At 36.4% G+C, this 24,232-nt stretch overlaps 1 protein-coding gene across 3 annotated transcripts in view; it reads right to left on the bottom strand.

Annotated features, from left to right (window-relative positions):
* NECTIN3 (nectin cell adhesion molecule 3) overlaps positions 1-24,232 on the bottom strand; it is a 63,145-nt gene that overhangs the window by 17,822 nt on the left and 21,091 nt on the right. For 2 of the 3 annotated variants that reach the window (XM_083854531.1, XM_083854533.1), the window contains exons 2-6: positions 20,988-21,326; positions 13,641-13,937; positions 11,799-11,916; positions 9,551-9,702; positions 519-1,407 (exon numbers count right to left, since the gene is read on the bottom strand). In XM_083854531.1, the coding sequence (XP_083710657.1) occupies positions 824-1,407; positions 9,551-9,702; positions 11,799-11,916; positions 13,641-13,937; positions 20,988-21,326 (1,490 nt within the window). In that variant the 3' untranslated portion in view covers positions 519-823. Of the gene's footprint in view, positions 1-518; positions 1,408-9,550; positions 9,703-11,798; positions 11,917-13,640; positions 13,938-20,987; positions 21,327-24,232 lie in introns of those variants that run through there. The other variant, XM_083854532.1, reaches the window with a different exon arrangement.

Raw genomic sequence — 24,232 nt, 5'->3', positions numbered from 1 at the left:
TCAAAAATCGCACCCTGTGTACCTGCAAAGAGCATCTTGTATGCATAAATGAGTTTTGACATCCTGCCAATTACAGGCCTAACAAAACACCTTACTGTATGTATATATACAGACACTAGAATAAGCTTTAGAAATCAATGACTATAAAAAAATAACTTTTCATCTTATTCAAATACAAGCCTCTGACCTGTTTACAATTACTCCTCAAAATGTTGTTCATAAGTTAGTTTCAGTGCAATGACTTAACTTCTAAGTATATAGTTACAAGAAGGCTCATTAAAATGCTAAGAGGTATTCATTTTTATGCAGAAAAAACCCTAGAAAATAAAGCTTTAATTCTGCTGTAACTCATTTTAATTGGTAAGGTATTTGCTATATAGAAGCATTAAGTTTACCATGGATGGTACGCAGATTGGAGTAACTCAAACCCCCCAAAGATTATATTTGATCATTGCCTCGGGTAAACTTATTTTTAAATCAGAGAGCCAAAATAGCCACTTTTTATTCTTAAACGATATTGAATGGCAACTTCAATTTAGCCTTTTCTTTTTTTTTTTAACTCTGACATAGACCAATATAAGCACTCTGCATTAAAACTCAAACCTTAAACAGTAGTACAGCATTGGGAAAAAAAAAAAAAAAAAAGCAGCTCAAATACATTTTCCCCAGATTCAGTATTTCCATTGTGTCAAGTCACAATATAAAAACTTTCAAAAAAAAAAGTTTCAAAAAGTTTATTCCTCCTCTTGTGTAAGTATAAACAATCTGAAAGTGACCAGCCAATGAAGTGAACTGCAGGTACAAGTTTAGTTTTCAGTGGTTTCTACACATACCACTCCCTCCGCGATATTACCGCACCATCTAAGTGAGAAACAAAGTCATCATCCTCATAAAATTCATCATGCATAAAACCCATTCCAAATGTTCCACCTTCATGGTAATCCATTGGTCTTTCATAACGGTCCTGGTACCTGTTAGTATTGTCTACATTGTTCAACTCAGGTTTTCCAGAGTCTTCTAAATAATCTTTAGATATTAAGTTCATTGGGTGCTTTGTTTCTTTTTTTATACTGCCAGGGTAAGAACCCAGCTCATCTGACTGAAGAACATCTATTTGGGACTCTTTTTGCATATCTGACGGTGGAATGTAGCTCTTAGCAAAGTAGTCACCACGGAACGTCTTCCTTCTCTTATAGACGACAACTCCGACCAGAGAACCAAGAAGTAACAGTAAGAAAACCCCACCCACCACACAACCGACGACGATACCCCAAGCGTCGTCCTGCTTTGTTGGCAAGGTTGATGTTGGGAAATTTATTATTTTAGGCTCTGTTGCTAAACCTGTGGTGCCATCAGTCGAAGGATGCCAGGGAACCGTGGGCAGTCGAGTGGTAGTAGTAGGAGGATCTAATGGAAAGAGCAGAGAAGTAGACAAGACACAGAAAAGGCACAGAATGTCAATGCGAGCTAAATCAGTTAGGGTTTATAAGAAAGCAAAGTTGATGGGTATGTTCTACAAGAATAGTTTTTCATTCTCAAGTTCATGGCACTATAAAAGTCTTAAATTACACATGGTTCTGAGTTAAGCTGCAGCAGGACACGGTATGGGGAGCAAACAAAATAAAAATAACCTTCAGGTAGACAATTTGCCCTCCTCAAAGTAAGGAGATGGAGTTTTCCCACTCAGATGGAAGAATTATTCATCATTATTTTCCTCCTGTTTACCTGTTCATCATTATTTACCTCCTCCAAGGAGGGAAAACCCAAGCGGTCCTCTAACTTTCCATCCAGCCAGAAGGAGTTCTGGATCAAATTAATTGATTATGCCACAGTCAATTATTCCACATTAAATGCCCCCTTCAGAAATAATTCAGAGCACTGAATATAAGAATGAAAAACTATGAGTTGTGTGCTCAGTCATGTGAACTACTGATTTTTAAGCTATTCTCTCCAAAAACATTTGTTTCATTAATAAAACTTACTCAGCCTCACCTTGGGATTAGTGAAAGAAGCATAGTTAAAAATGGCATGTATTAATCTCAAAGTAACATTTATGTTGAGCAAGGAGCCTTCAGGTTTTTAAAATAATAAAAAAATGAAACATTTGAACCAAAAATTGTTTCTATGCATTTCTTCTATAAGCCATTTGATCCTTCATGCACAAAGAAATTTCCATATTCATTCCTCAATATAAAATATAAACTGATTTCATGTCAGGTTATGAATGCAAACAAGAGACTGCCAGATACCAAGCTTCTCCAGCATGCAGCTTTTTCCTTTGTTCTTTAGGTCTACTGGAGATGTATGCATCTGTATTGCAGACAAGGTTCCAAGTGATGGGCTGATGACACAGATTATACCAGTCAATCTCAATATTACATACAACTCCACTTCTTATTTCTATGCCACGCTGAAAAGAAATTACTTTTTGCCTTGCCCAATGCAAGCTAATTATTTTAAATATCAAAAAAGCAATTCTAAACATGTTATTACAGCTTGAACCTTTCAGAGAGAATATTACATGGACAGCCAAGTAGCTCATTATATCATGTTATTTAGTTAAATGCCCATAAGCAAGATCCATGAAAGCAGTACTACCACCGCATCAGAGGCACCCTAAATTTACCACCACAAAGAGTAAACCAGATAGAACTAGAGCTGTGAAGCTTTGACAAATCACAATTAAATAGCCATAAATATGATTTTTAGTCTCACTACTCAGAGACAGACATACAATTTTCTCATACTAGACAGAATTATCACATTTGTCATGATTACTACACACCTTGCTGCTAAATGCAACATTTTAAGCATGACATAAGTAAATTTCTGAAGGGCATAATTATATTCTTTAACTATGTAAAAAGCGATGGTTTGTTAGGGAACTATACATAAATGGAATTAATTTGACAGAAAAAAGGAAACTGAACAAGAAAGATGCACTACTAAAATGAATAGGAGGAATTCAGATTATGATTTTAGTAAAAATTGATTTAAAGCAGGTTTGATAATTCAACAAAGAAGTAGAGATTAAAGAATCCAAGTTTACCAGGGTTCTATGTCCCACACATCCTACGTCATGAAGTTCAAATCCCTCTTCCTTGAAAAGGTATTTGCTTTAGACAAAAGATTTGCAATCTTAAAACAATTTCAATCAGTACCAGCAAAATCCTTCCAGACTATATATACTTGTTTGGTTTTAATTACCTAGCTTTGTAAGTTTTTTGCCTCTGATACTGAGGTCCTAAGACCTATCCCTCCATATCCACAAGTATGCAGTATTTGCATCCTGGCACATTTAACCATTGCATATGTGAAATGAGCACAGTGGCAATTACAATCTAATTAATATATCAGAAAAATCAATGTTTTACAAAGAGTTTTTCCTTCAAAACTTCCCATTCATCCACCAGTTGTCAGATTGTTCAGCTGCATTACCAACAAGCCCTAATTAACATACTAAATCAATTGCAAACACAGGAACAATTAAGCCATTTTTAATATGTATTCCTGCAATATATAACCATGATACCTCTAAGGTTTGTTTATTTTGGTACCTTGTTTAAGAATGACAAAATTAAAGTGGTCTCTTCTTGTTTATGAGGCCAATTACAACTAAGATTATATGAGCTCACTTCTGATGTCACCCAGAGCTTTCTAAATTTAAAACTTTTTTTTTTTTTTACTTCCTGTACCAAGCAAGTTTCCCAAATAAAGAATAACTTTAATATGAGGAATAGCAAAGTTTTATGTCTACCTCATATTTTGCTTGCAAATCACATCTCAAATGCCATCACCAAATCAAGAAAATGCTATTCTTATGTGTGGCTAGAAAAGACAATGTTACTTAATTTCAGCAAGTTCTTTAACTATAATATTTCACATAATCACTGATACATATTTGAGCTGTTAATGCTTTCCACAAAACATTGAGAGTATCATTTAGATTTTGTTTCCTGTGGCACTACTCAAAAGCAACAATTTTCTACTGATGACTTCCTTTAACATTTTACTTCAGACCCCATGTTTAACAGCTCTTGTCTCTTTCACTGATGTAGGCTTCTGTTGTCACACAAAGCATAACATATTAAAATATTCATGTGGGTCAGGGAGCTGAAAGTAGTAGAAATTCTGGAAAATATTTGGGTTTAGTTTAAACACATTCTGATCTCAGTTTTTGTCTCTTATTATGTTCTGGGCCCTGTTCAAATCCTTATTACACGCACCTTGTAATAATGATGAGGACAAGCAAAGATCCCAACAAAATTTCTTCTACTTTTACATAGCTACCACCCCCATTAAAGTAAGAGATATAATTGAAGAAAGCAAGCCCCAATTTTCTGGTATGAACACAGCAAGTCAATTGGCTCCTTCAATACACAAAGAAGGCAAGTTTTCCTAGTTGGTTTCAAAGCCTTTGACACAGTCTTCTGCCAATAAAAGCAAGACTTGCTCTTGACTTCAAATGAAGCTCTGATACCACCTCAAATTAAAGGACCATGGTCCCTGTGCACTGAGTAGTTCACACTCAGTTATTTTCGAGATGTTTCCCATCAAAGTCAGAACCAACTTTCAACAATGTCAGCTTAATAGTTTTATTTTTCCCTTGAATGACTGTTCTTGATGTAGGTTTCTCAGCTCTTGCAATACCAACAACTTATCTTGGGCAGGAGAGTTTCTACCTTTAAGTTTAGTACAGGCATCCAACTAACATGACATTCCAAACACTACATCTCCCTGCTTCCTCAATCCTCCTGCAGTAGCACATCCCTCAAATGTCTGGGACTCACCTCTGCTTCTGCTGCCAATTCAAGGCCAACAATAAGCCAAGTGTCAGAGAGATGAAAGTAGAAACAGATGGATGAATCATCCCTAAAAAACCAGACCACTATCTTCACAGTCTTAGGTTTAAGTCCTGCCTAGGTATTATCAGCTTATCATTGTAAAAAAATCAACTAGAGAACACAATATTCTGAAACCATAAACCATTTTGGATATAGCCCACTGTGAAGTATTTGAGAGGTAAAGTGACCACCTCTACAACAGGTAAGATAATTCAATACTGGTACAATTTCCTTAGGTTAAAATTTGTTATTTAAGCATTACAGAAACAAAGTTCTGGAATGAAAGGTTCCTTGGAGAGTTTTTGTGTGTTAATATGGACAGTCAAAGTCTGTCTGGTTCCAAAAGCCACAACAGAGTGGCCAAAAATAATTCTCCTATTGGAAAAAAAATGATCCCGCACTATTCAAGATGCAAATGTCCCCTTTTCTTGCCTCCTACAAGACAAGGACCTGCTATCAATTCCTTCTAATCCAAAAGTGAGTTGGCTTCACACAAATTACAAGATCTCTCTCTGCACATGCCATTTTATTGAATGGCAAGTACCTGCCTGTGTATGTATTACTTGTATTTTTGTACAGATATAGACTTATTATTGTGTGTTAACTTGCTGTTCTTGCTAGATTATCCTTAGATGTTAAGTACTTAAAAATTAAATAATTCTGTGCTGTGGGGTCTTAAAAATTGGCTCTTTCTTTCAACTGCTGAAAGCTTATGTAGCAACTCGTTTATGACAGCAGGGAAAGTCAGCTTTCCATGGAAGACTCAATGTATGAGAGAAACCAATTTGGAAATTTATCATTCTTTTTTTCTCCAGCCATTGCTACTCTAATATCAAGTTATAGGTGAGGACACTGCATAAGCCTCTCCCCACAATGTCTTGCCTACAAAGGTTCCACACTGGAGTGCAACATTTTTCTAGGATTATTTTCAGTGTGTGTTCCCCCACCTCTATTTTGGCAGCATAATACTAGATGGTACCAACAATTTCTCTCATCAATCATCCACTTTCAAAGTTCAGTGTTTTTCTGTGGTTTCTAGCTGGGAATTTCATGCACCAAATAAAAGATTTTGGGGTTTTTTTTGGGACACAAGAAAAACTTATTATTAACATAACTTGCAGCATGGAAGAATATTCAGCAAGACCACTGAAAATTCAAAGCCTGCTAGACCAGGGAGCAAAAGCAACTGCCCTGCTAAAGAGCAGTTTGTCAACATCCCTTGCAATACGTAATTTGGAAAATAAAAGAGTGCCTGTATTCACAAGGCGCTCTCAGAACAGAGGTTTATATATGAGGCAGCAAAACCTAAAACAAACGACCAGCCTTTGCTATGTTAATCCACACAATGTCCACTCTACAAGGTGACCCTGTACTTACAAAATACACCTTCCTGGGACTGCTGCCTAACAAAGGCTGGCTTTACTTTTAACAAAAGTAATCTTTTTCCAAAGGGTGTCATGACAGAGGAAGTATGTTCCTACCTTAATGCAAGTCTCACAGGTCACCTCTCCCTTGCAAGGGGAGAAAGGGAAAGCCTCAGTAAACACATGAAGGTGAAGGAACACAGAGCCAAGAAAACAAAGTTCAATTCCTTGTGTAAGAAAACTGAGTAAATCAATATTGTACGAGGAAGTGCTTTATGTATCAAGCTGACAGCTTGTTTTGGAAAACTGTTACTTCAGTACTTGAACTCCATGAGGATTGTGACTTGCTTTTGCTGGACAGCTATGGAAGAAATTTAATTTTACATCATCAAATTAATAAAAATAACAAAGATAGCTGTGCCTTTAGAATAAATAGAATAAAAAAATCTAAATAAAAAGAAGTAGCAGGCTTCAAACACCATTTGAGTATTTTTCTATTCCTATAAACATGTAGAATCTCCTGAAACTGAAAGCTGAATTTACCATTTAGTTCCTGTCAACTACTCCTCTTTCATTTCTGCATTTCACTTCAAGAATATTAATAAAGTTTAGGAGCACTTATTAAAAATATAGCTTTGACTTTTTAAACAATGAATATCAGGACCAAAACAATTTTTTTGCTCAGATTACATTTCAAACCTACAACACATTTCAACTTAATAGGTACTTGTTTCTAACAGTTAAAAATCTCAACAACTATGAGCATGGTGACTGTTCAGAAACATTAACTTCTTAAGTCCTTTTTGACAGCTCCATAATTAAAATCTGAAAGATGGTGTGATCATACAGTTTCATCCATTAACTTCCAAGTTTCACTTCACATTTTATGCCAAGTTTTATACAGTGGCTAAGAGCAAAGATAGACAAATAAGCTAATTGACTATTTCAGCTTATTTCTCTACAGTACATCACTGCCATGTTTACCATTAATAGATAACCTGGTGAGTTATGCCAAATATTAAAGGTGCTAAGTGGATTGATTATTAGTCACTTGCCCATCCTGCATCATTTAAGGGCATTTCAGTCATTTAAGAATAACTTTTCAGAGTGATCGGTTCCTTAAGAATTACAATGAAATGTGCTTAGTATTTGTTTCTGAAAACAATACAGGTGTTACACTAATAATTGCTTTACCTCTCCCATTTTTATCAAGTCTCCTAAATACAAAAAGTTTATACACAGTGCTTTTAATCATTTTGTCAGTGTGATCAACATAACACTTTAAAAGACTGAAATTTACTGTCAGCTAAAACCTTTATTGTTACTGGTGTGCCTAACTGGCAGAACATGACCCTGTACGATTCTGCACTAAGTGAGGCTCAGTTTTGTCCCCTCCCTGAAAATAGCTAAGGTTTGCTAATTGCAGTTAAATTGCCACAGTCCAACAAAGTTGCTGAGCACAGCTGAAAAGCAGCACACATGTAAACAGTGCCCATCAGTTCACAGCAAAGGCCAACTGCTGCAGCTTAACTCTCTCTGCACTGAGCTGGTTTAAACTCTAACACTTGCTTTAGGCTAGAATGTAAACCATCACCACTGCCCAACTAGCCTGTATGCCCACCCTGCTCTTCAAAAACTTGATTCATTTTAGGAAATATTACCTATGATTTCCTAGTCAGCCTGTTTTAGTCTGTTAGTTGAAAACACAATTTGAATGACAGCCTTTAATTTTCATGCATGACAGCCATGGTAAAAAGCATGAGGTCTATTTACAGCACATGATATTCACAGAACCAGCAACTTTAACAGTGAACTTGAAAAAAACTCCCCACTTCTTAGAGTTATAACAGGGCTGAGAACAGAGCTATAAACTGCATTGCTATTTTTTGAGCAAGTATATTTGTAAGTTATATTCTAGTCATACATTTCACCCTATTTAATGATAATGTTCCAATTTTTTGAATTGATATTTCTTACAATGTGTCAGTTTTTGTAATTGTTTTGAGACTGCTATGCAGCCATGAAATCTTCTCCATAGAAGCAGCATTAGAACCAAAACATCTAAAAGTAACTCTCACAGAAATAAATTTCATAACAATTGGCAGCACTTGAAATCTTTTAAATTATATAAAATTCTAGCTATTAAGTAGTTTACAAGTAATACAACTGTTTCAAACTATTTATAATTTTCTAGTTAACTAGCTCATTGATTAGACAGTTAATTAGAACTTACTAGCTTTCCACAGTGGCCTAGAGTGTAGTTATATCATTGACTGCAACATTATCATTCATTATAAAGATGCAGACAACTGTCAAAAGTGAACTCTGACTGATGTGGTTTCAAATATCTTGTACTTAAAGCTTTAGTCTTAAATTCTCATTCTCATTTTAACTCTTAAGTGTTCATACGGAGTTTTAACAAAGAAATCATCTATGTTTGTATCCATCATCTCTGTATCCTCTAACAGGCCAACACGTGCTCTGACACTTAATTTACTTACCGAAATAACTAATGTCAAGAACTTACTGAAAAGTAGCAATACAATACAACAGAATTAAGTTTTATTTTTCATATTGATTATCTTCCTTAAAAAACCCTATAATACTAGCATTTATTGATCAAGCTAGAAATTAAACTAATTTACTTAATCCCTTATGGAAATCTTAACAGCTTTTCCACACTTGTGCAGAAGTATTCCCACTTACTGTAAGTCATGCTGCTCTTTCACAAAAAAGGTGTCACAGTAAAACATTAATTACATTGTGTTAATGATACAACAGCAGTAGTGCTACACAGACACAAAATTTGCTACATGATACTAAGCAGACCAGCAAGAGTTCTGCATGAGGTATTTAATTTGATGATTACTGGGTATCTGCACCCCGAGAAAATGAAACAAGTAACTGGTGTAAAATACACACATCCAGAATATAACCCTAACATCCTTAAAATAGAACATCTTCAGCTTTTCTAAATGTAGTTGCTCCCATTCCACCAACATCTGTTTTCTCAACTTATTACAGACAAGGTACTTTATTGCAGTCAACATGTCTTGTCAAACACAGGTTAACACTTCAAAAAACCTCATTATTTTAACTACCAAGAGAAAATAACTATCTCAGAAGCACCTTAACCTTAACAATTTCCACTATATGTTGCTATTCAAGAGTCAGTTAATCCCAAACTGTGCTGTAGCTTGTAAATCCACACTTTAAACATCTTTTCACACAAAAAGCATATATATTTCATGCAGCAACTGGCTCTTCAGTTTGCTAATTCAATCACTGACAAAGAAGAAGTTCCAAGTTAACATACTGTCTTTGCTAAGAAGTAAGACTTACCTAATATGTAGATAGTCTTCTGATCACTTCTCACACCAAGGGCATTAGTCACCTTACAGACATAAGTCCCAGTGTAGTTATAAGTCAAAGGACTGCTGAACTGCAGAGTGTTGTTAACAGCCAACAATCCTTCAGGCCACTGTCCATCTAACCTAAAGGAATAGTTATATTTCAAATATATATATTTACATATATATACAAGTTGAAACAGAAGTAGGTTAAAATAATATTGCCAATAATCTATAAAATTAATTTTTCACTGTGCTCTGACACTTCCAGTGGGCTTTCCTTTGATATTCTCAGCGTACACCTGAAGGCTGACGTAGTATTTAATTTCTGGGCCAAATCCTATAAATGTCAGATCTGCTGGAACTAGCAAGCTCTCTTTAGTCAACACTACTACAGCTTAGAAAACAGCATCTCAAAAGAACTTGACAATCAAAGCTCTGAAAACTAACAATCTAACTAAGAAGCACTTCTGCTGTCAGGATTAGCTGCCTGCTCATTTGCATCCAGTAAATATTTCTGTTCATACATGCTTAATTTTGACTAGAACTTCTGAGCAAGAATTCAAGCAGTTTCTCCTCTCCTGAGCTGCTGTTTCTCATCTCCTATCACTTTTCTGTCTAAATTACAGCACCAAAATGGAATGTGGTATTTGGTGATACACTTGGGTAAACAACAGGTTAAAAAAAATACTTTTTATCAACTGGCTTTTCTAAGTCTATCATTTCCCTGTACAATTCTGCCTGAGATTGCAGTAACAACTGTGTAAACACAAGAGGAAAAGGGAAAAGGGCAAAGGCCCTGGAACTATTCTAAGAGAGCTCCCAACTGCCCATTAAACACCTGTGACATTTCATGCCATTGAAATCCATTTTGATTTATCTAAGTACCTATTAACAGCTCAGCAGGCCTAAATCAATTAAAAAATTCAAACTATATCACTAGGTGACAGTATCTTGAAAGCATTTAGCAAGCATGATTTTTTAAGTAGTACTGAACAAAAAGGCACCTATCACTTTAAAACAGGAACTCAAAGGAAAAGAACCAAACATTTCACAGTTAACACTAAATGTAATCTTCAAAAAATGTGCTTCAAGACAACATTCCTACTCCTTTGCTGTGATTATTACCAAGAATTGCTTCAGTCACAAAGTCAGCAGGCATATAATTCATAATTCATAGTACCAAATGTATTTATTTAAAAGAAACATTATAAAACAGATAATTGATTTGAAAGCTTAATTCTGATAAAATTCTCATACATGCAACACTTAAAAATATTACTAACCAGGAAAACATCACTATCTCAGTAAATACAATGTCCTCTTGGAATCCAAGGGATACAGTTGGTTGGTAAGGTAATTCTACAACTTACTGTAATCTGACACCAGCCAAACAGCACAGTTCAACACAATACTTCTCATTTCTCCAAGCTCAAGCTACCCTTTCTTTTACACAGATTCCCCTCCCCTACTCATGAAGTCTCTCATTCACTATGCAGCTTTTTGCATGGGTTTTGCTGTTGCTGAGAAAGGGACACCAGGTCTAGTTCAAAAAATTTAGATTTCCTGTAAAAGTTTGTTCCATTTTAAGTTTAGGAAATCTAACAGATCTCTGAAGCTTGGATGACTTTAAATGCATTTAAATAGGTTTATTACTTCTAAAATTGTAACAGTGATAGTATTCATTAGTTCTTACATATGTTTCAAATTCAAGTGAGAACTGAGAACCCAGTGCATCGGAAGAAACAAATGGTACTGCTGTTATTGGCTTTTTTAAAATAGGAATATTTTTGTGCTGGAATTTCTCATCACAGTGATTTTGAGCTAAGCCTGGGATGGAACAGCAGTCCACAGATTCAAGAAATGTGGATGCTATGCAAGCTTTTAAATTTTTCATTAGAAGCATATGCAAATAACAGTTGGATCCTAACTAGATTTATTAGTCTTTGCTGCATTTATTGGTACGTGCTGCAACAGACAGAGCTTAGTCTACCTTGAGTAATAAAAGAGACTTTACCCTGAGAGTAAAGAGAAACTGTTTAGGCACATACATTTACAAGATATCCACTCACCTGTATTCAAACAAACACACATCTTGTATTCTCCTTTTAAAAAGCTGGATAAAATCATTACAACCAATGCAATTCATATAATCTTTGTTTTCAAAACATGCATTTACTGTAAGCAAAGTGATCATACCACTTGAATCATGTGGCAAGTCCCTTTTCACAAATATTTACCTGGTCCACATAAATTCCATAGGCAATGGATTTGCATCAGCATTACATTTGAGCTGAACATTTCCTCTTCCAATGAACCAGTTTCCATCATAGCCAGTTACTGAAACTTCTGGGGCATCTGACAAAAAGAGATTTCATCTATGAACAATCACAATTTTTTACATTAAAAACAAATTGTAAGATCAATAGAACAGAAGGGTACTTTCTATTCTGTCTCCTTTTTTTAGGGGAACGTGTGCTTTAGTTGTTGGTTCCTTTTTTGTCTTTAATTCAAAGACCACCACCAAGATATACAGAGAACATGATACAGTTCCAACAACATTAATATGCAGCAGTGAAAAGATTGTTTTAATTGGTGTGACTTTCCTGGTGTGTTTTCAGCAACCACACAGCACCTTGAGGAAGTGAGGACTTCAGAAAAAAAGAATCAGTTTCCTGTTTTTGGGAAGTGAGGAATGGTAACTCAGAACTATTTCTCACTAAAAAGATACAGCAAGGGATCAGAAACAACCTTGGGAGTAACCAGGTAATCAGGAAATCACCAAAACGTTCACATATGCCAGCTGTAAAGATTAAATTATCCATTGGCATCAAGATGTAGAATTATGTTATGGCTCTAAAAAGCCAGGAGGTGATTTTAAAGAGGCCTCAGAAAAATATTCAAAAGCCAAGGAACAGACAAACCACTGTGATCTGGGATAAGCTCTGGAACTGAGATGGAGAAGTAGCTGCAAAAGCTAGTAAGTGTCAGGGAAAACTGAGGAGCACACACTGCTTCTCACTTGCTGCTGTGTAACTCACTATACAACTTTGTTAGAAATTCTGAAACATGCATTAACACTAATCTCAGATGAAAACATTAAGACCAACTTCGTATCTTCACTTCATTTTCCATGAAAGAAACAATTCTTTTATTCACTGTTTGAGACAATACAAATCCTCTTTAGTTTTATTTCTGTATCAATGGCCCTCTAATCTAGAACTTCATTTCAAGATCAATAAAATAAAGCAGTGCTAATTCCTATTTTGTACCAAAATAAGTGATTCTTCACCAAACAGAACAAAACCAAGCCAAAATCAAATTCTAGTCAAATCAAAACAGCCAAGTCAACTTTTTCCAGCCACTATATTTGTTCCACAGACTTCTGTGATTTAGGGACTTTAAAGCAGCACACAGTCAAGGCAGGACACCAAAGGAACAGCATGAAGATAGTTGGTTTTGTTCACATATGCACTGTCTAACAAAAAGAGACCACATGACTAAAGCTTATTTGTTTTAACTAGTTTTAACTAAGCAGCATTGTAAGCCACCTTGCTTTGCATTCATGTCCTTTAAAAGCCATACATTTTTTAAAGAAGCCCAGTACAGATGAGCAATCTGAAGCTGAATGACAAACACTAGGCATGCATGTACTATGTTCTTGATTTTTTACACTAGTTAGAGTAGACAAAGCTTGGTGAGTAATCTGAAAATAACTTATTGACCACCACAAGACCTATTTTCAACTTAGCATATCAAACATGAATATGCATTAGCACTTTTTTAATACTACTGAAATGGTAAGACAGCTTATGGATCCACCTTCATGTTTACCCATGACTCAATATCCAGAACAGTAGAAATGTAACAGTATTCTAGCTTTGTGACTGTATTTACAATACAGAGATCCGAGGCTTTTGCCCCTGCCTGACCTGCGTCTTACCACAGTTTTTCTATAGTTTCCATTTCCTTTATTTTCCTGAAGCAGAAAGTGCCCATTTCCTTCCTGTGGAAGGTATATACTGATTAAGGGGGAGGTTGCAAGATATATACCAGGAGTAATTACCTCAGAGAATACTTACACTGTATGTCCAACACGTAAGGGTATCGTATCTCCTTGTCAAAGGCAGGGTGCCTCACAATGCAGGTTATGTGTCTTCCTCTTGCAAATCGTGTAGGGACAATCACATAGTGGCTTACAACTGTCACTGTTTCATTTGGAAACAGAGTAGAGGTGGATTCCATTTCACCGAGGCCGCCTTCCCAGTCAATCTGTGCAGCAGGTTTTCCAGTGGCTGCTGTACAAGTGGCTGCTACTGTCCTATTTGCACCGTCTATTAGAGGGTTTGGTCCTTTTGTTAAGCTCACAACAGGTTCAACTAAGGAGGGGGGAAAAAAAGGAGATTTAAACAAGAACTCCACATCTTTGAAAGTGTCACTACTTAAAAGTTAGACAAGATTTAATCCATTTGCAAATGCTCATGTTAATCAGACATTGTAGATATAAGACAACACGTATCTCAAGAGATGATAGCTCTATAAGACTTTGACCTGCTGACACTATCCCTCTTTGTCCACTCATTCAAGTTCAGTGTTGTTCATTCACTACATTTAATGCACTGACAAGGAATTCCAGAATGGTTAAGGCCCAAAATGCCAATTGCAGTGCTCCAGTTGCAGTGTCTGACAACTGAGCTTAAGGTCTGAGGTTGAAACTACACTGCATTTTTTTTTTTCAAAAAGCTTAGATTCCACTGCATTTTCAAGCATTCAAGAATTAATCTAAATTGTCAGCTTATGTCATTTGAAAGTGACTTCAGTGTTCTAACACCCAACTTTAAGAGTTTAAGATTTTCTTGATCACTATGACACAAATTACTTCCATGCTGCCTCTTTATTACATATACATAGCACACATTGAATAAAGGATCTAATAGGAATATGTAATTGTATACAAAATTTATCTAAGTTTCTGACACACAAAATAATCTATATATAGAAATGAAATTTCAATAACAAAATAAAATAATAAAATAAAAATAAAATTCATTGTTTTATACATAAATAGAATTTTGTCTATATATTACACACACATTCTTGTGTATGAATCCCTATAGAAGTTAAAAAGTGGAACTCAATACTAAGTCTAAGACTAAAGAAATCTACATGTGGAAGGATGTGACCTCTTTGTAAAGCCACTGCTCACCCCAAAGCTTTAAAAACTTGGGGAACACACTTCTTTCTAAGAGGAAGTTGAGTTCCTCTTGTACAAGTCTACTGCTGGGGGCCATGGACTAAAAACCTTTTAAAAAATTTCCTTCTGGTTTAGCAAATCTGTTTGGGCCCTGTAGAAGCCACCCAACAGCTGCAGCCCAAGTCAGAAGAACTACCTGGTGCTCCAGATACAAACCGTGGCTGGGCTGTTTCACTGTCTCCAGTTCTGTCAGGGACAGGTTTGCAGGAGTGTACCAGCCTATTCCACAATCCTGGTCTCTGGCTCTAATCTGGCTACTGGAGTCCTCTGAAGAAGGTCATTGCTACTCACCACAACGTTCAGAATCCACCTCAGTGGATCAGCCCTCACTAATCACAAAGCAGGGACAAGTCTTGCAATTTCTGTGCCTTTCAGTATCAGAAGGAGAAAAGTTAGTTCATGGAATTGCTTTCCAGTAAATTGAAGCTGACCCAGACACATCTTGTAACAGAACAGAGCAAAGTTCACTGTACCTGACAAGCTCTCCAACTACCTATACCTTCCCAAAGATAACTGGGCAACAAGTATTTTTAGCTTCAGCCCATTCAGGGCCAGGATCAGTTTTTGACTGTTTTCTGCTCAGTCTAACTGTTCAACTGAGAAAGCTGGTTTATTATTTGCTCAATTACACTAAAGGAAAAGGCAACCATTAAATGGATAACCTCATAAAAATGTGTGTTTTCTGTTCTGTACTTAGAAATGCTTGAAGAATATAAATTGTTATGAAACTGAAGATTGTTTGGGCAGATACTCAGAGCAAATTATTTTCTGCTTAGTTTCTCTGAATGCCTACCCTTTGAGATTTGTAACCTACCAAAAAAAAAAAAAAAAAAAAGCCAATAGCAGGTTTTTTCTGCCAAGATGCACACTCACTCTTCTAGATCTGAAAAATTTCTAATACAGTTTCTTTCAAAAACTGATTCTCTCTCTCCAACACCAGGAACAGCTAGAGCTTTCTGCAGTAAGCTTGGATATCTGAACTGATGTACATATGAAGCATTGTCTCATCTGCAAAAAAAGCCTTTAACACCTAGTATGGAGAACTTGACATTTCACAGCTTTGTTATTTGACAATTTGGTTTTCCTGATTTAAATGAACATTACTGCCTTGTCCTACCCAAATCACTGCAGAGACTACTTCAGTAGCTTCTGTAGTATTACTAAAATGCAGATGTAAACACACAAATTTATACTTAGAATTTTACATGCATGCAAATTCAAATTTTTGCTGTATTCCTCACTCCCCAAGATCTCCATAATAGCAAAATCAATTAAATTAGCAGCCATCATTAGCATTTCATGCCAAAACTGTAGACTCCAATAGTTTCAACTGGAAATAAAAGCTTGATATCTTCTATTCCTTTAATTTTCCTTTAAAAAAAAGGTATACAACTGCATAATTTTTCCTCCACCTCTTTGTGAAGGGATACATAAAGTAAACAAGAACTCTTAATTAAGTTGAAGAGATGTCCAGACCCAAAGCAGACTACTCAGTACTCTACTTTTAGAAAAAGAAGTCTTCAAGTAGCCAGAAAGCACAATGGACTAATTTAAGAAACCTACTTTCTCAAGTGATACTGGAGATTTTTAGTTTGAGTTCATTGTGTAATACTTGGTTTTACACTTGTCAACTAGACACAAAGGTGAACTTATTCAGAACTACTCAGCACCATAAAATATAGTTTTTCCCAGTCCTATGTGTTTCCATGCTTTACTTTTTTTTTACACATCACAAATGTTTAGGCTTCTACTGTCACATCTTCCCATAAATTGTGATTCTTCTACTACACTCCAAGAAAACTAAATAGCCACATACTGAAAAATGGAAAGCAACTGCTGTTAGGATTCTTATTTCTATATTTCATAATTGAGGACTACTTTGTTCCAGCAACTGAAACAAAATCAGCAGAAGCCCAGCCACTTATTTATGGCCTTTCTAGATGCTTTAAGAAAGATTAAGAAGTATCTGGTGAATGAATCCATAATTACAAGGGGCTATTGGCATCTCATCTCTCACAGTGCAAAACAGTGTTACCATTTTCAGTTTGGAAAAGAGATTACCCAAAATACAGGCTTTGGAATTTTTTTTCCTGTGGTAAATTTTTGTTTTCTGAAAGTGTAATTCCTATATGCAGTCCTCTTATCCCAGGACCATTCAGTACACCACATGCATGTGATTTTCACTGACTTTCTCTGCTCACTGTGGTGGTGAAGGACACAAAAGGCATGGGGGACAGCACTAGAGAAGCTGCTACATCCACTCAGGAGAAACGTTTTGCTCTATTTAGGCCAAATGAAATAGATGGTGAGGATAATGCTTTGTGTGGAAAAGGAAGCCACCAGTCCCCCAAGATTCAAAAGCAGGACCTACTTCCACAGTGTAAGAGTTCCATCTAAAGCAACATCATGGCACGAATTATACTTGAATATTAGAGACAGGATGGCTGAAGAATGGAAGCTGGATGAGCAGTTGATGAAAAGGTCTCAACTAACTTGCACAATCTGTGCTTGCCCTTTTACTGACTGATGACCACCACCTAATTTAACCCATCTTATTCCACCTTCACCTTACATTCAATACGGACATATCAGAAATCTCTCACTGCTCAAGTCCTTATACGTCTTTATTGAAAACGAACATAATACAGCATCCAGACAAGAGCCTTAAATCCTACTGCATTAAGTTTCAAGGCCAAAAAGTTGCTTCTTGGTTTTCATGTATTTCATAAGCCTTTTTCAATTCTTTCTCTTAGTTTTATAACTATTTTTTTCTGCACACACTGGACACAGGAGGTCTGGATGAAGTTGGCATGATTACAACACAAACAGGATTATTTCCTCCTGGCATTAAATTCACTAATTCCTTGGCAATAGTATGACACTGGGAATTGTCATCCCCTTCATCACAACTGACATGTACTTGATTAATTCCTTTCCAAAACAGTATTTCAAGCTTTAATTTTCTTTCACCTCAAAACCAGAAGCTTTATCTTTCTGTGTACTTTATCCTGTTCGCTAATTAATACTTAATTATTAACTTATTAGGATTTTCTTGTTTTAGTAGTTTGTGGGGGGTGGGTTGCTTGTTTGTTTTAAGGCCAGTCAGTTCATTAATTTGCCATCTAGTTGATACTTTTTTTTTGGCTCAGAGTATTCTGTAGTACTTAAGAAGAACACATCTCATCAACCAGCACTTCTCAACCATTATTTCATGAGAATTGCTGAGAGGATCCAGTGTCTATATTCCCTGACATACATCATCTTTTAATTTCTAATGGGAAGACTTTCTGCATTAGAAAGTCTGGGATCTAATTAATGGTCACAGAACTACACCTTTGACACTCATCTGTACAACTCATTCCTCATCTGTAGCACTGGTAAGAGTGAGGCTGCAGCGGAACAAGACCTACTTTATCAATACCCATAATGAGAAATTCAACTCAGCAAGACAGAGTCAAACCAAAGCAAGTATTTAAAATAGTCAAGGACAACACTCAAGTTAGTAACACAAAAACTACATCAGCTTTGCAAGGTACCCTGAGACAAGCCACTTCTTCTGCCCTGAGACACCAGTTTGCCTTGTTTGGTCTTGGGATCTTGGGGAAACCAACAGCTTGACACAAAAAATATTTGCCATTTTTTGTACAAGTTTAACAAGGTAAGTTTGACAAACCAAAGTTTTAGAAAATTTCAATATATCAGTTTGATCCTAAAAGCATTTTCACATTGCCACTATCTCAACCTCTTCTTTTACAGTACATTTCCTTAAGATAACATGAAACACAAAAGAAAGCAAACTGGGAGTGGGCAAAGTCATCAAACACAGCTAGTCTGTCAAACTTTGGGTGCATAAGAGTTTTTAAATACTGTCTTAAGTGATCAGTGCACTGTGGCAAAACACAGGGCATTTTATCTTGTAGTTATTTATTTCCATTTGTCTTCAGTGTCTCCACTTTACAGTGTACAAGCATCTAGTACATGACTAAGCATGTCCACCACACATGGGGAGGAAACTAATTCTCTGCTAAATAAGAACAGACAGGGACTAGGAAAACAGGCAATCCTGCTTCAACTGGAAACAGCCTCAGCCTTAGGACAGGAACTTTTTTCCTTACTCAAGGGAGAGTTTTTTAGACCAGTGGGAGAACACAGTCAACGCATCACTGAAGATAATTTTAAGTTACATCAAGATTTAAATTACAGCTATTGCACGTCTTAAGATTCTGATGAGCTTGGAATTGCTCAGTTCAGGCCAAAGTTAACAAGTTATTAATTTACAAGCATATCCTGAAAATCATTACTTCCCCAGTATTTTGACTGTTTAAGCCTACATGTCAGTGTAGCAAAAAGTTTCTAGAAGGACAGAAAATACACTGCTAAGGCCAAAGAACTCGGGTCCAACAGAGGTTGGCTACCTAGTGGTAACATGTGAGTGAAGCTGCTGGTAACTAGGATGGAAAATCACCTTTGCAAATAACAGCTTGGTTTTGCCATTTAGCGGTTACCAGGTCCTGAGAGACCCCCAGCAATTGGCAACCATCTACATCAATGATGAAAAAAGCTATGATCAGAAGAACTGCATGCCTGACTAATACTTCTTTGCCTATTTCAAGTGCAATTTTTCGTAACGTATATCTAATGAAACAAGTTGTGGTCCTTCTACTCTATCAAATGTAGAATAACAAGCACAGGGGACATACATGTGCTTTCCAAGTTCCTCCAGAAATCTGATATTAAATCTTAGAAAGAGGAATTGATTAGAAAAGGTGAGTGGAGGTAGTAAGAACTTCCCACTGCTTATTGGCAAAGCACAATAGCTGAAGCCTGAAGTCAATAGACTGATACAATAACCACAGACACAACCACTTGCAGTACAGGTGAAAAAGAGGGCCACGAGACCACAGTGCTTTGTGCATCTCACAGAATTTTGGTTAAATTACTGGTTTCAAAATGGATTAAGCCAGTTGCTTTGATGCATTTATTTTGCCCCCCCTTGTGGTGAAAACCAATTTATATCCTGTGCTACAGCCATCTGATTTATCCCATTGAGTATTCTACTATGAAAAGCTGGTATCAAAGACCAAGAGATGATCCCTAAAAAGCACATCTGCTCACAGAAATAGTCATTGACAACCACCTCAGCTACAGAAAATACCATTTGACTCCTGGCAGGAGATACAGAAGTACCTTACACTAGTACAAGAGGAATACTACGGTAAGGGGAAGGCAAGTTAATGACAGACTTCCAGGTTTCAGGGAAACCATTTTACCTTACCCTGCAGTAACACCTGACTCACTTGCACTTCAGCACTAATTCCTTATGACAGCAATACTCAGCCCTCAACAAGAGGGACAAAATTAGTGTAAACAACTCCCAGGTCTATAAAAGTTTCACATTATGACTGTCCACAAACAGTCAAGAGCTTAAGTTGCCTCTTTCTTCCCACAACTATCAGCAGTCATCTAGATAGTTTTGCTTTACATTTATATTGTGCAAAGAACAGTTTGTATCACCAGATCCAAGCAGTTATATTAAATTTTCATGTTAGCAGCACATTTATAAAATCATAGAATTCTGTTGGAAGGGACTTTTTGAAGGTCATCCAGTCCAATCCCCTGGCAATAAGCAGGGACATCTTCAACCAGACCAGGCTGCTCAGAGTCCCATCTGAATGTTTCCAGGTGTGGGGCATCAACCCTCAAGGGGAACTCTCTAAACTCATTACAGATGATGGACTATTTCACTGAGACAACCAGTTTTCAACAGGGTTTAGAAATACCTGCTTTTTCTGAAGACCAGTGACTACTCAGTACTAACTGAGGGAATTTAGCCAAGGCAGCAGCTAAAGCCAAGTTCAGCAGCTTCCCAGCACATACACACAAGTCCCTGGTATCAGCACTGTCTGTCAAGGCTCTAAAACTCTTTACAAACTAATACAAGCTGAATGTTTACTTTAGCACAATACCTAAATAGGAACTGGTTATTTATTTTTAACTATACAGTCAAATAACAAGTTCTAAAGAAGCAAGACCCAAAAGAAGTCACCTCTATGGCATCAGTAAAAATAACACACCTGTAATGAAAGACCAGCAAACACATATTTTGCATTTTCTTTGGGTTAAATGGTAAAATACAACTTTTTAGGATTTTCCTTTCAAAAAGAAGCTGACTTACCTAATACTGTTACAGTTGTTGATGACTGTGTATTTCCAAGTGGGAATGTAACTGCCTTGCAAACATATTCTCCTGCATCAGAAAAGCTTACATTTTTCAAGATGATTGTTGCATCAGTGAGTGAGTAGTTTTTAAATGCCACTCTTCCTTGGAATTCTCCTTGAACAGATATTCCATATTCAGGGTGATGAACAGCTATAGTCTTTGAACTTTTACCGTCTATCTTCTCCCAAGAAACTTGTGTTATTGTTTCGTTCACATCAATGATGCATTTCAGTGCAACCTTCTTCCCCCAAACTGCTGTCACATGTGGATCAACAACTGGTCCAGCTAAGGCACCTAAAAACAAAGCAATTGTTAGTTACTACACAAGAAAGTTACATCACTTGGTTTTCACAGTAAGCCTTCTTCTATAATTAGTTACTTTTTCAGAAGAAAATTCCTTTTTTTTTCTGAATAATTGATTCACAACAGTGTGGAAATACTATAGAAACCTATTTCAAGCAAAAACATCAAAGCTGCCACAGAGCAATAATTTTTCAGAGAATACTACCACTGATACACAACTTCATATAAAAGTGACCTGACAATTGTGCAACTGGTGTAATAGTCGTTTAGTGAATTCAGATTTACAAAAAAATCCCTAAGACATGGTACTTTTTAGCAGTCTGGTTACTGATATAGAAAATCAAGCAAAAGCTTAAGTTAAATTACTGCACTTATGTGTTTCTTCTTAAACAATCTTTCATTAAAAGGTAAGTTGTATCTTTTATATGTAGAATTAAGTGAAACTTCTAGCACTTACAATACCAATAAATACTTAAAAAAGCAAAGCAACAATTAAAATGCAAAATCCCACAAAACACTCCATGTTTAGTGTGACAGTCACTCAGACCTCAACTTTAACTCTCCTACCCAACTTCCTAATGAAGACATTTACCACCATACATTTGCAATCTTTCTGCTTCAGTGTAGTGGGGTGTCTTCACACAAGATCTTCTCTTGGACAGTAAATATGCCAGAGTAGGCCGAGCCAAGTGCTTGCTTAGGATTCAACATATTTCTGTTTAATACCTAAAATGCCTTCCACAGTAGCAACTACACTCTGAGCTCAGCATTTTACACTATCCTCCTTTCAGAAAAGGAAATCCCCCAGGATAAAGCAGTTTGATGTACCACAGGTTCAGAATCTCTTTTGCCAAACAGATGCTCCAGCAGCTTCACTCATTAGTTCTCTCAGAGCAAATTAACCTGATGAAAAAGAGCCAAACTCTTAGTCCACAATGTATTTCTTTTTCCTGTGCTCAAATTTTAACAGAGCTATTTCAAATGCTCTGATTCTCTCTTCAGATACCACATTAGTACTCAAGCTATTACTGAGGAAGCTCACCAATGAAGCAGAAGTAAAATATAAATTTTATTAGCCTCATTCTCATAAGCATGAAGAAGTCATTCAACCTGAGTGAGACATGAGCTGCCTTTCACTCACCAAGTTGATACAAAAGGCAAGGCATGTGTTCAGGGAAGAAGTCTTTATACGCCTTTATCTACAAGTCCATTGTTAAAAGCTTTCCATTTCCCATCAATTGATTTCTCATTGTTCAAACCATTTCTGAATCAATGAAGTCACTCAAAAAAGTGATTTGGTTATATATGTCTTCAGTAAAAAACTGCTAACATCAGTACCATGAACACCTTCAGTTACACAAAGGAGTCAAACTATGCCAGAAATTTAGACCAATATTGTTGATACATCAGTCACTACGTGGGGCTGGTGAGGGGACAAAAAATAGCAAGAAAAGTAAAAAAACCTCCATAACATGTTTCATATAGAGAATATCTGCCATGACAAGTAGGGCAAGAACACTCTATTCTCCTCATGCCTCTTATCTAACACAGTATTGTGACAGACACTGGAAAGAGGACAGCTACTTGCAAACCAGCATGCACAGAGTTCTGCCCAAACTTCATCTCCACTTGCCATTGCTACATTTAAAGGTAAGGTGGAACGTTCCTTAAAAAATATTTGACTATTGCTTTCTACCTTAGAAGTAAAGCTTGCAAGTTACATTTGCAAAATGTGTTTCAGAATGTACAGAATACATGTATTCTGTAATGTAATTTAAGCAAAGAAAACCACAATATCATTCAGGAATCAGCTTTTTGCAACAGTTAAATATACTGAATCTTAACCTATATTAAGCATTAATAAAGTGATTAGCGGTATAAAACCCCAAACAACTTAGGACAGAAAAGTCCTACAAGTGAACTTAAAACAACTGCTCTGACTTCTGGGGAAGGCAACAAGCTGAACTGAAAAAACATCCCAGTTAACTGAATGACACATGAATTCTTTTGCTTCCTTTTACTTTCTTTTTGGTAACTCTGCTCCTAGTCATTGGAGGCTTTAGCTACATAAAGATGACCATGGTACATTTAAAAAGTCAATACTCAACAATTTTCCCACAAGGCATACTTCTAACAGCTCATTTGTCCATGAGAATATTGTGATCTCACACGAATTACATTAATATTTTCAAAAGTCAAACTTTTTAATTGCTACTATTTTTAATATTTACAGACTGGACTGAGCAGGACCCATATATATTTACAGACAAACATACTTGCAGCTATAGAATGTTGATCAGTTAGATCTTTTTCCTTCACCTCCTCCAGCAAGGGAGGTAGAGCTAACACTTCACTACTCCAAATTTTACATTTTTACATTTATCTCATCTTCTGACATATGCTCGGACTCCAACAAAAAACCAAACCAAAACAAAAAACCCAACAAAAACCACAAAAAAACCCAACCAACCAAAAAAATCAACTTAGCTGCACAAATCATTTAAACTTGAACTGACATACAGCTCGTACAACAGTATATAGACTCCAAAGTGTTTAAAATGCCAGAAATAGTTTGAATCTGAAGTGCCAATGCCACATATTTAATTGTAACAGTATCTCTTGCTTAATCTCCATGCAGTTATTATTTAACTAGCAGCAGTTGCAGAGCAATCAAGTCAATAGTTCAAACGAGCAAGCTAATTACCATGCAGACATTCAGGGCTCTCCAAGGCTCAGGATGCTTAAGGTAAGTATTCCCTTTGACACAAAGACTTCCACTCCAGAGTCAGTATTCTGCTCACAGATTGCAGTTCAATAATGAGCTACATGTCTCCTCCAAAACACACATTTAGTGGCTTACAATGCACGAGGTTCTGAAGAACAAGACACTTCAAGAC

This window comes from Zosterops lateralis, assembly GCF_965231275.1.
Source record: "Zosterops lateralis genome assembly, chromosome: 2".
NCBI classification, from domain to species: domain Eukaryota; kingdom Metazoa; phylum Chordata; class Aves; order Passeriformes; family Zosteropidae; genus Zosterops; species Zosterops lateralis.
Note: the sequence above shows the minus strand (reverse complement) of the source record. Positions and strands in the feature narration are given on the sequence as shown.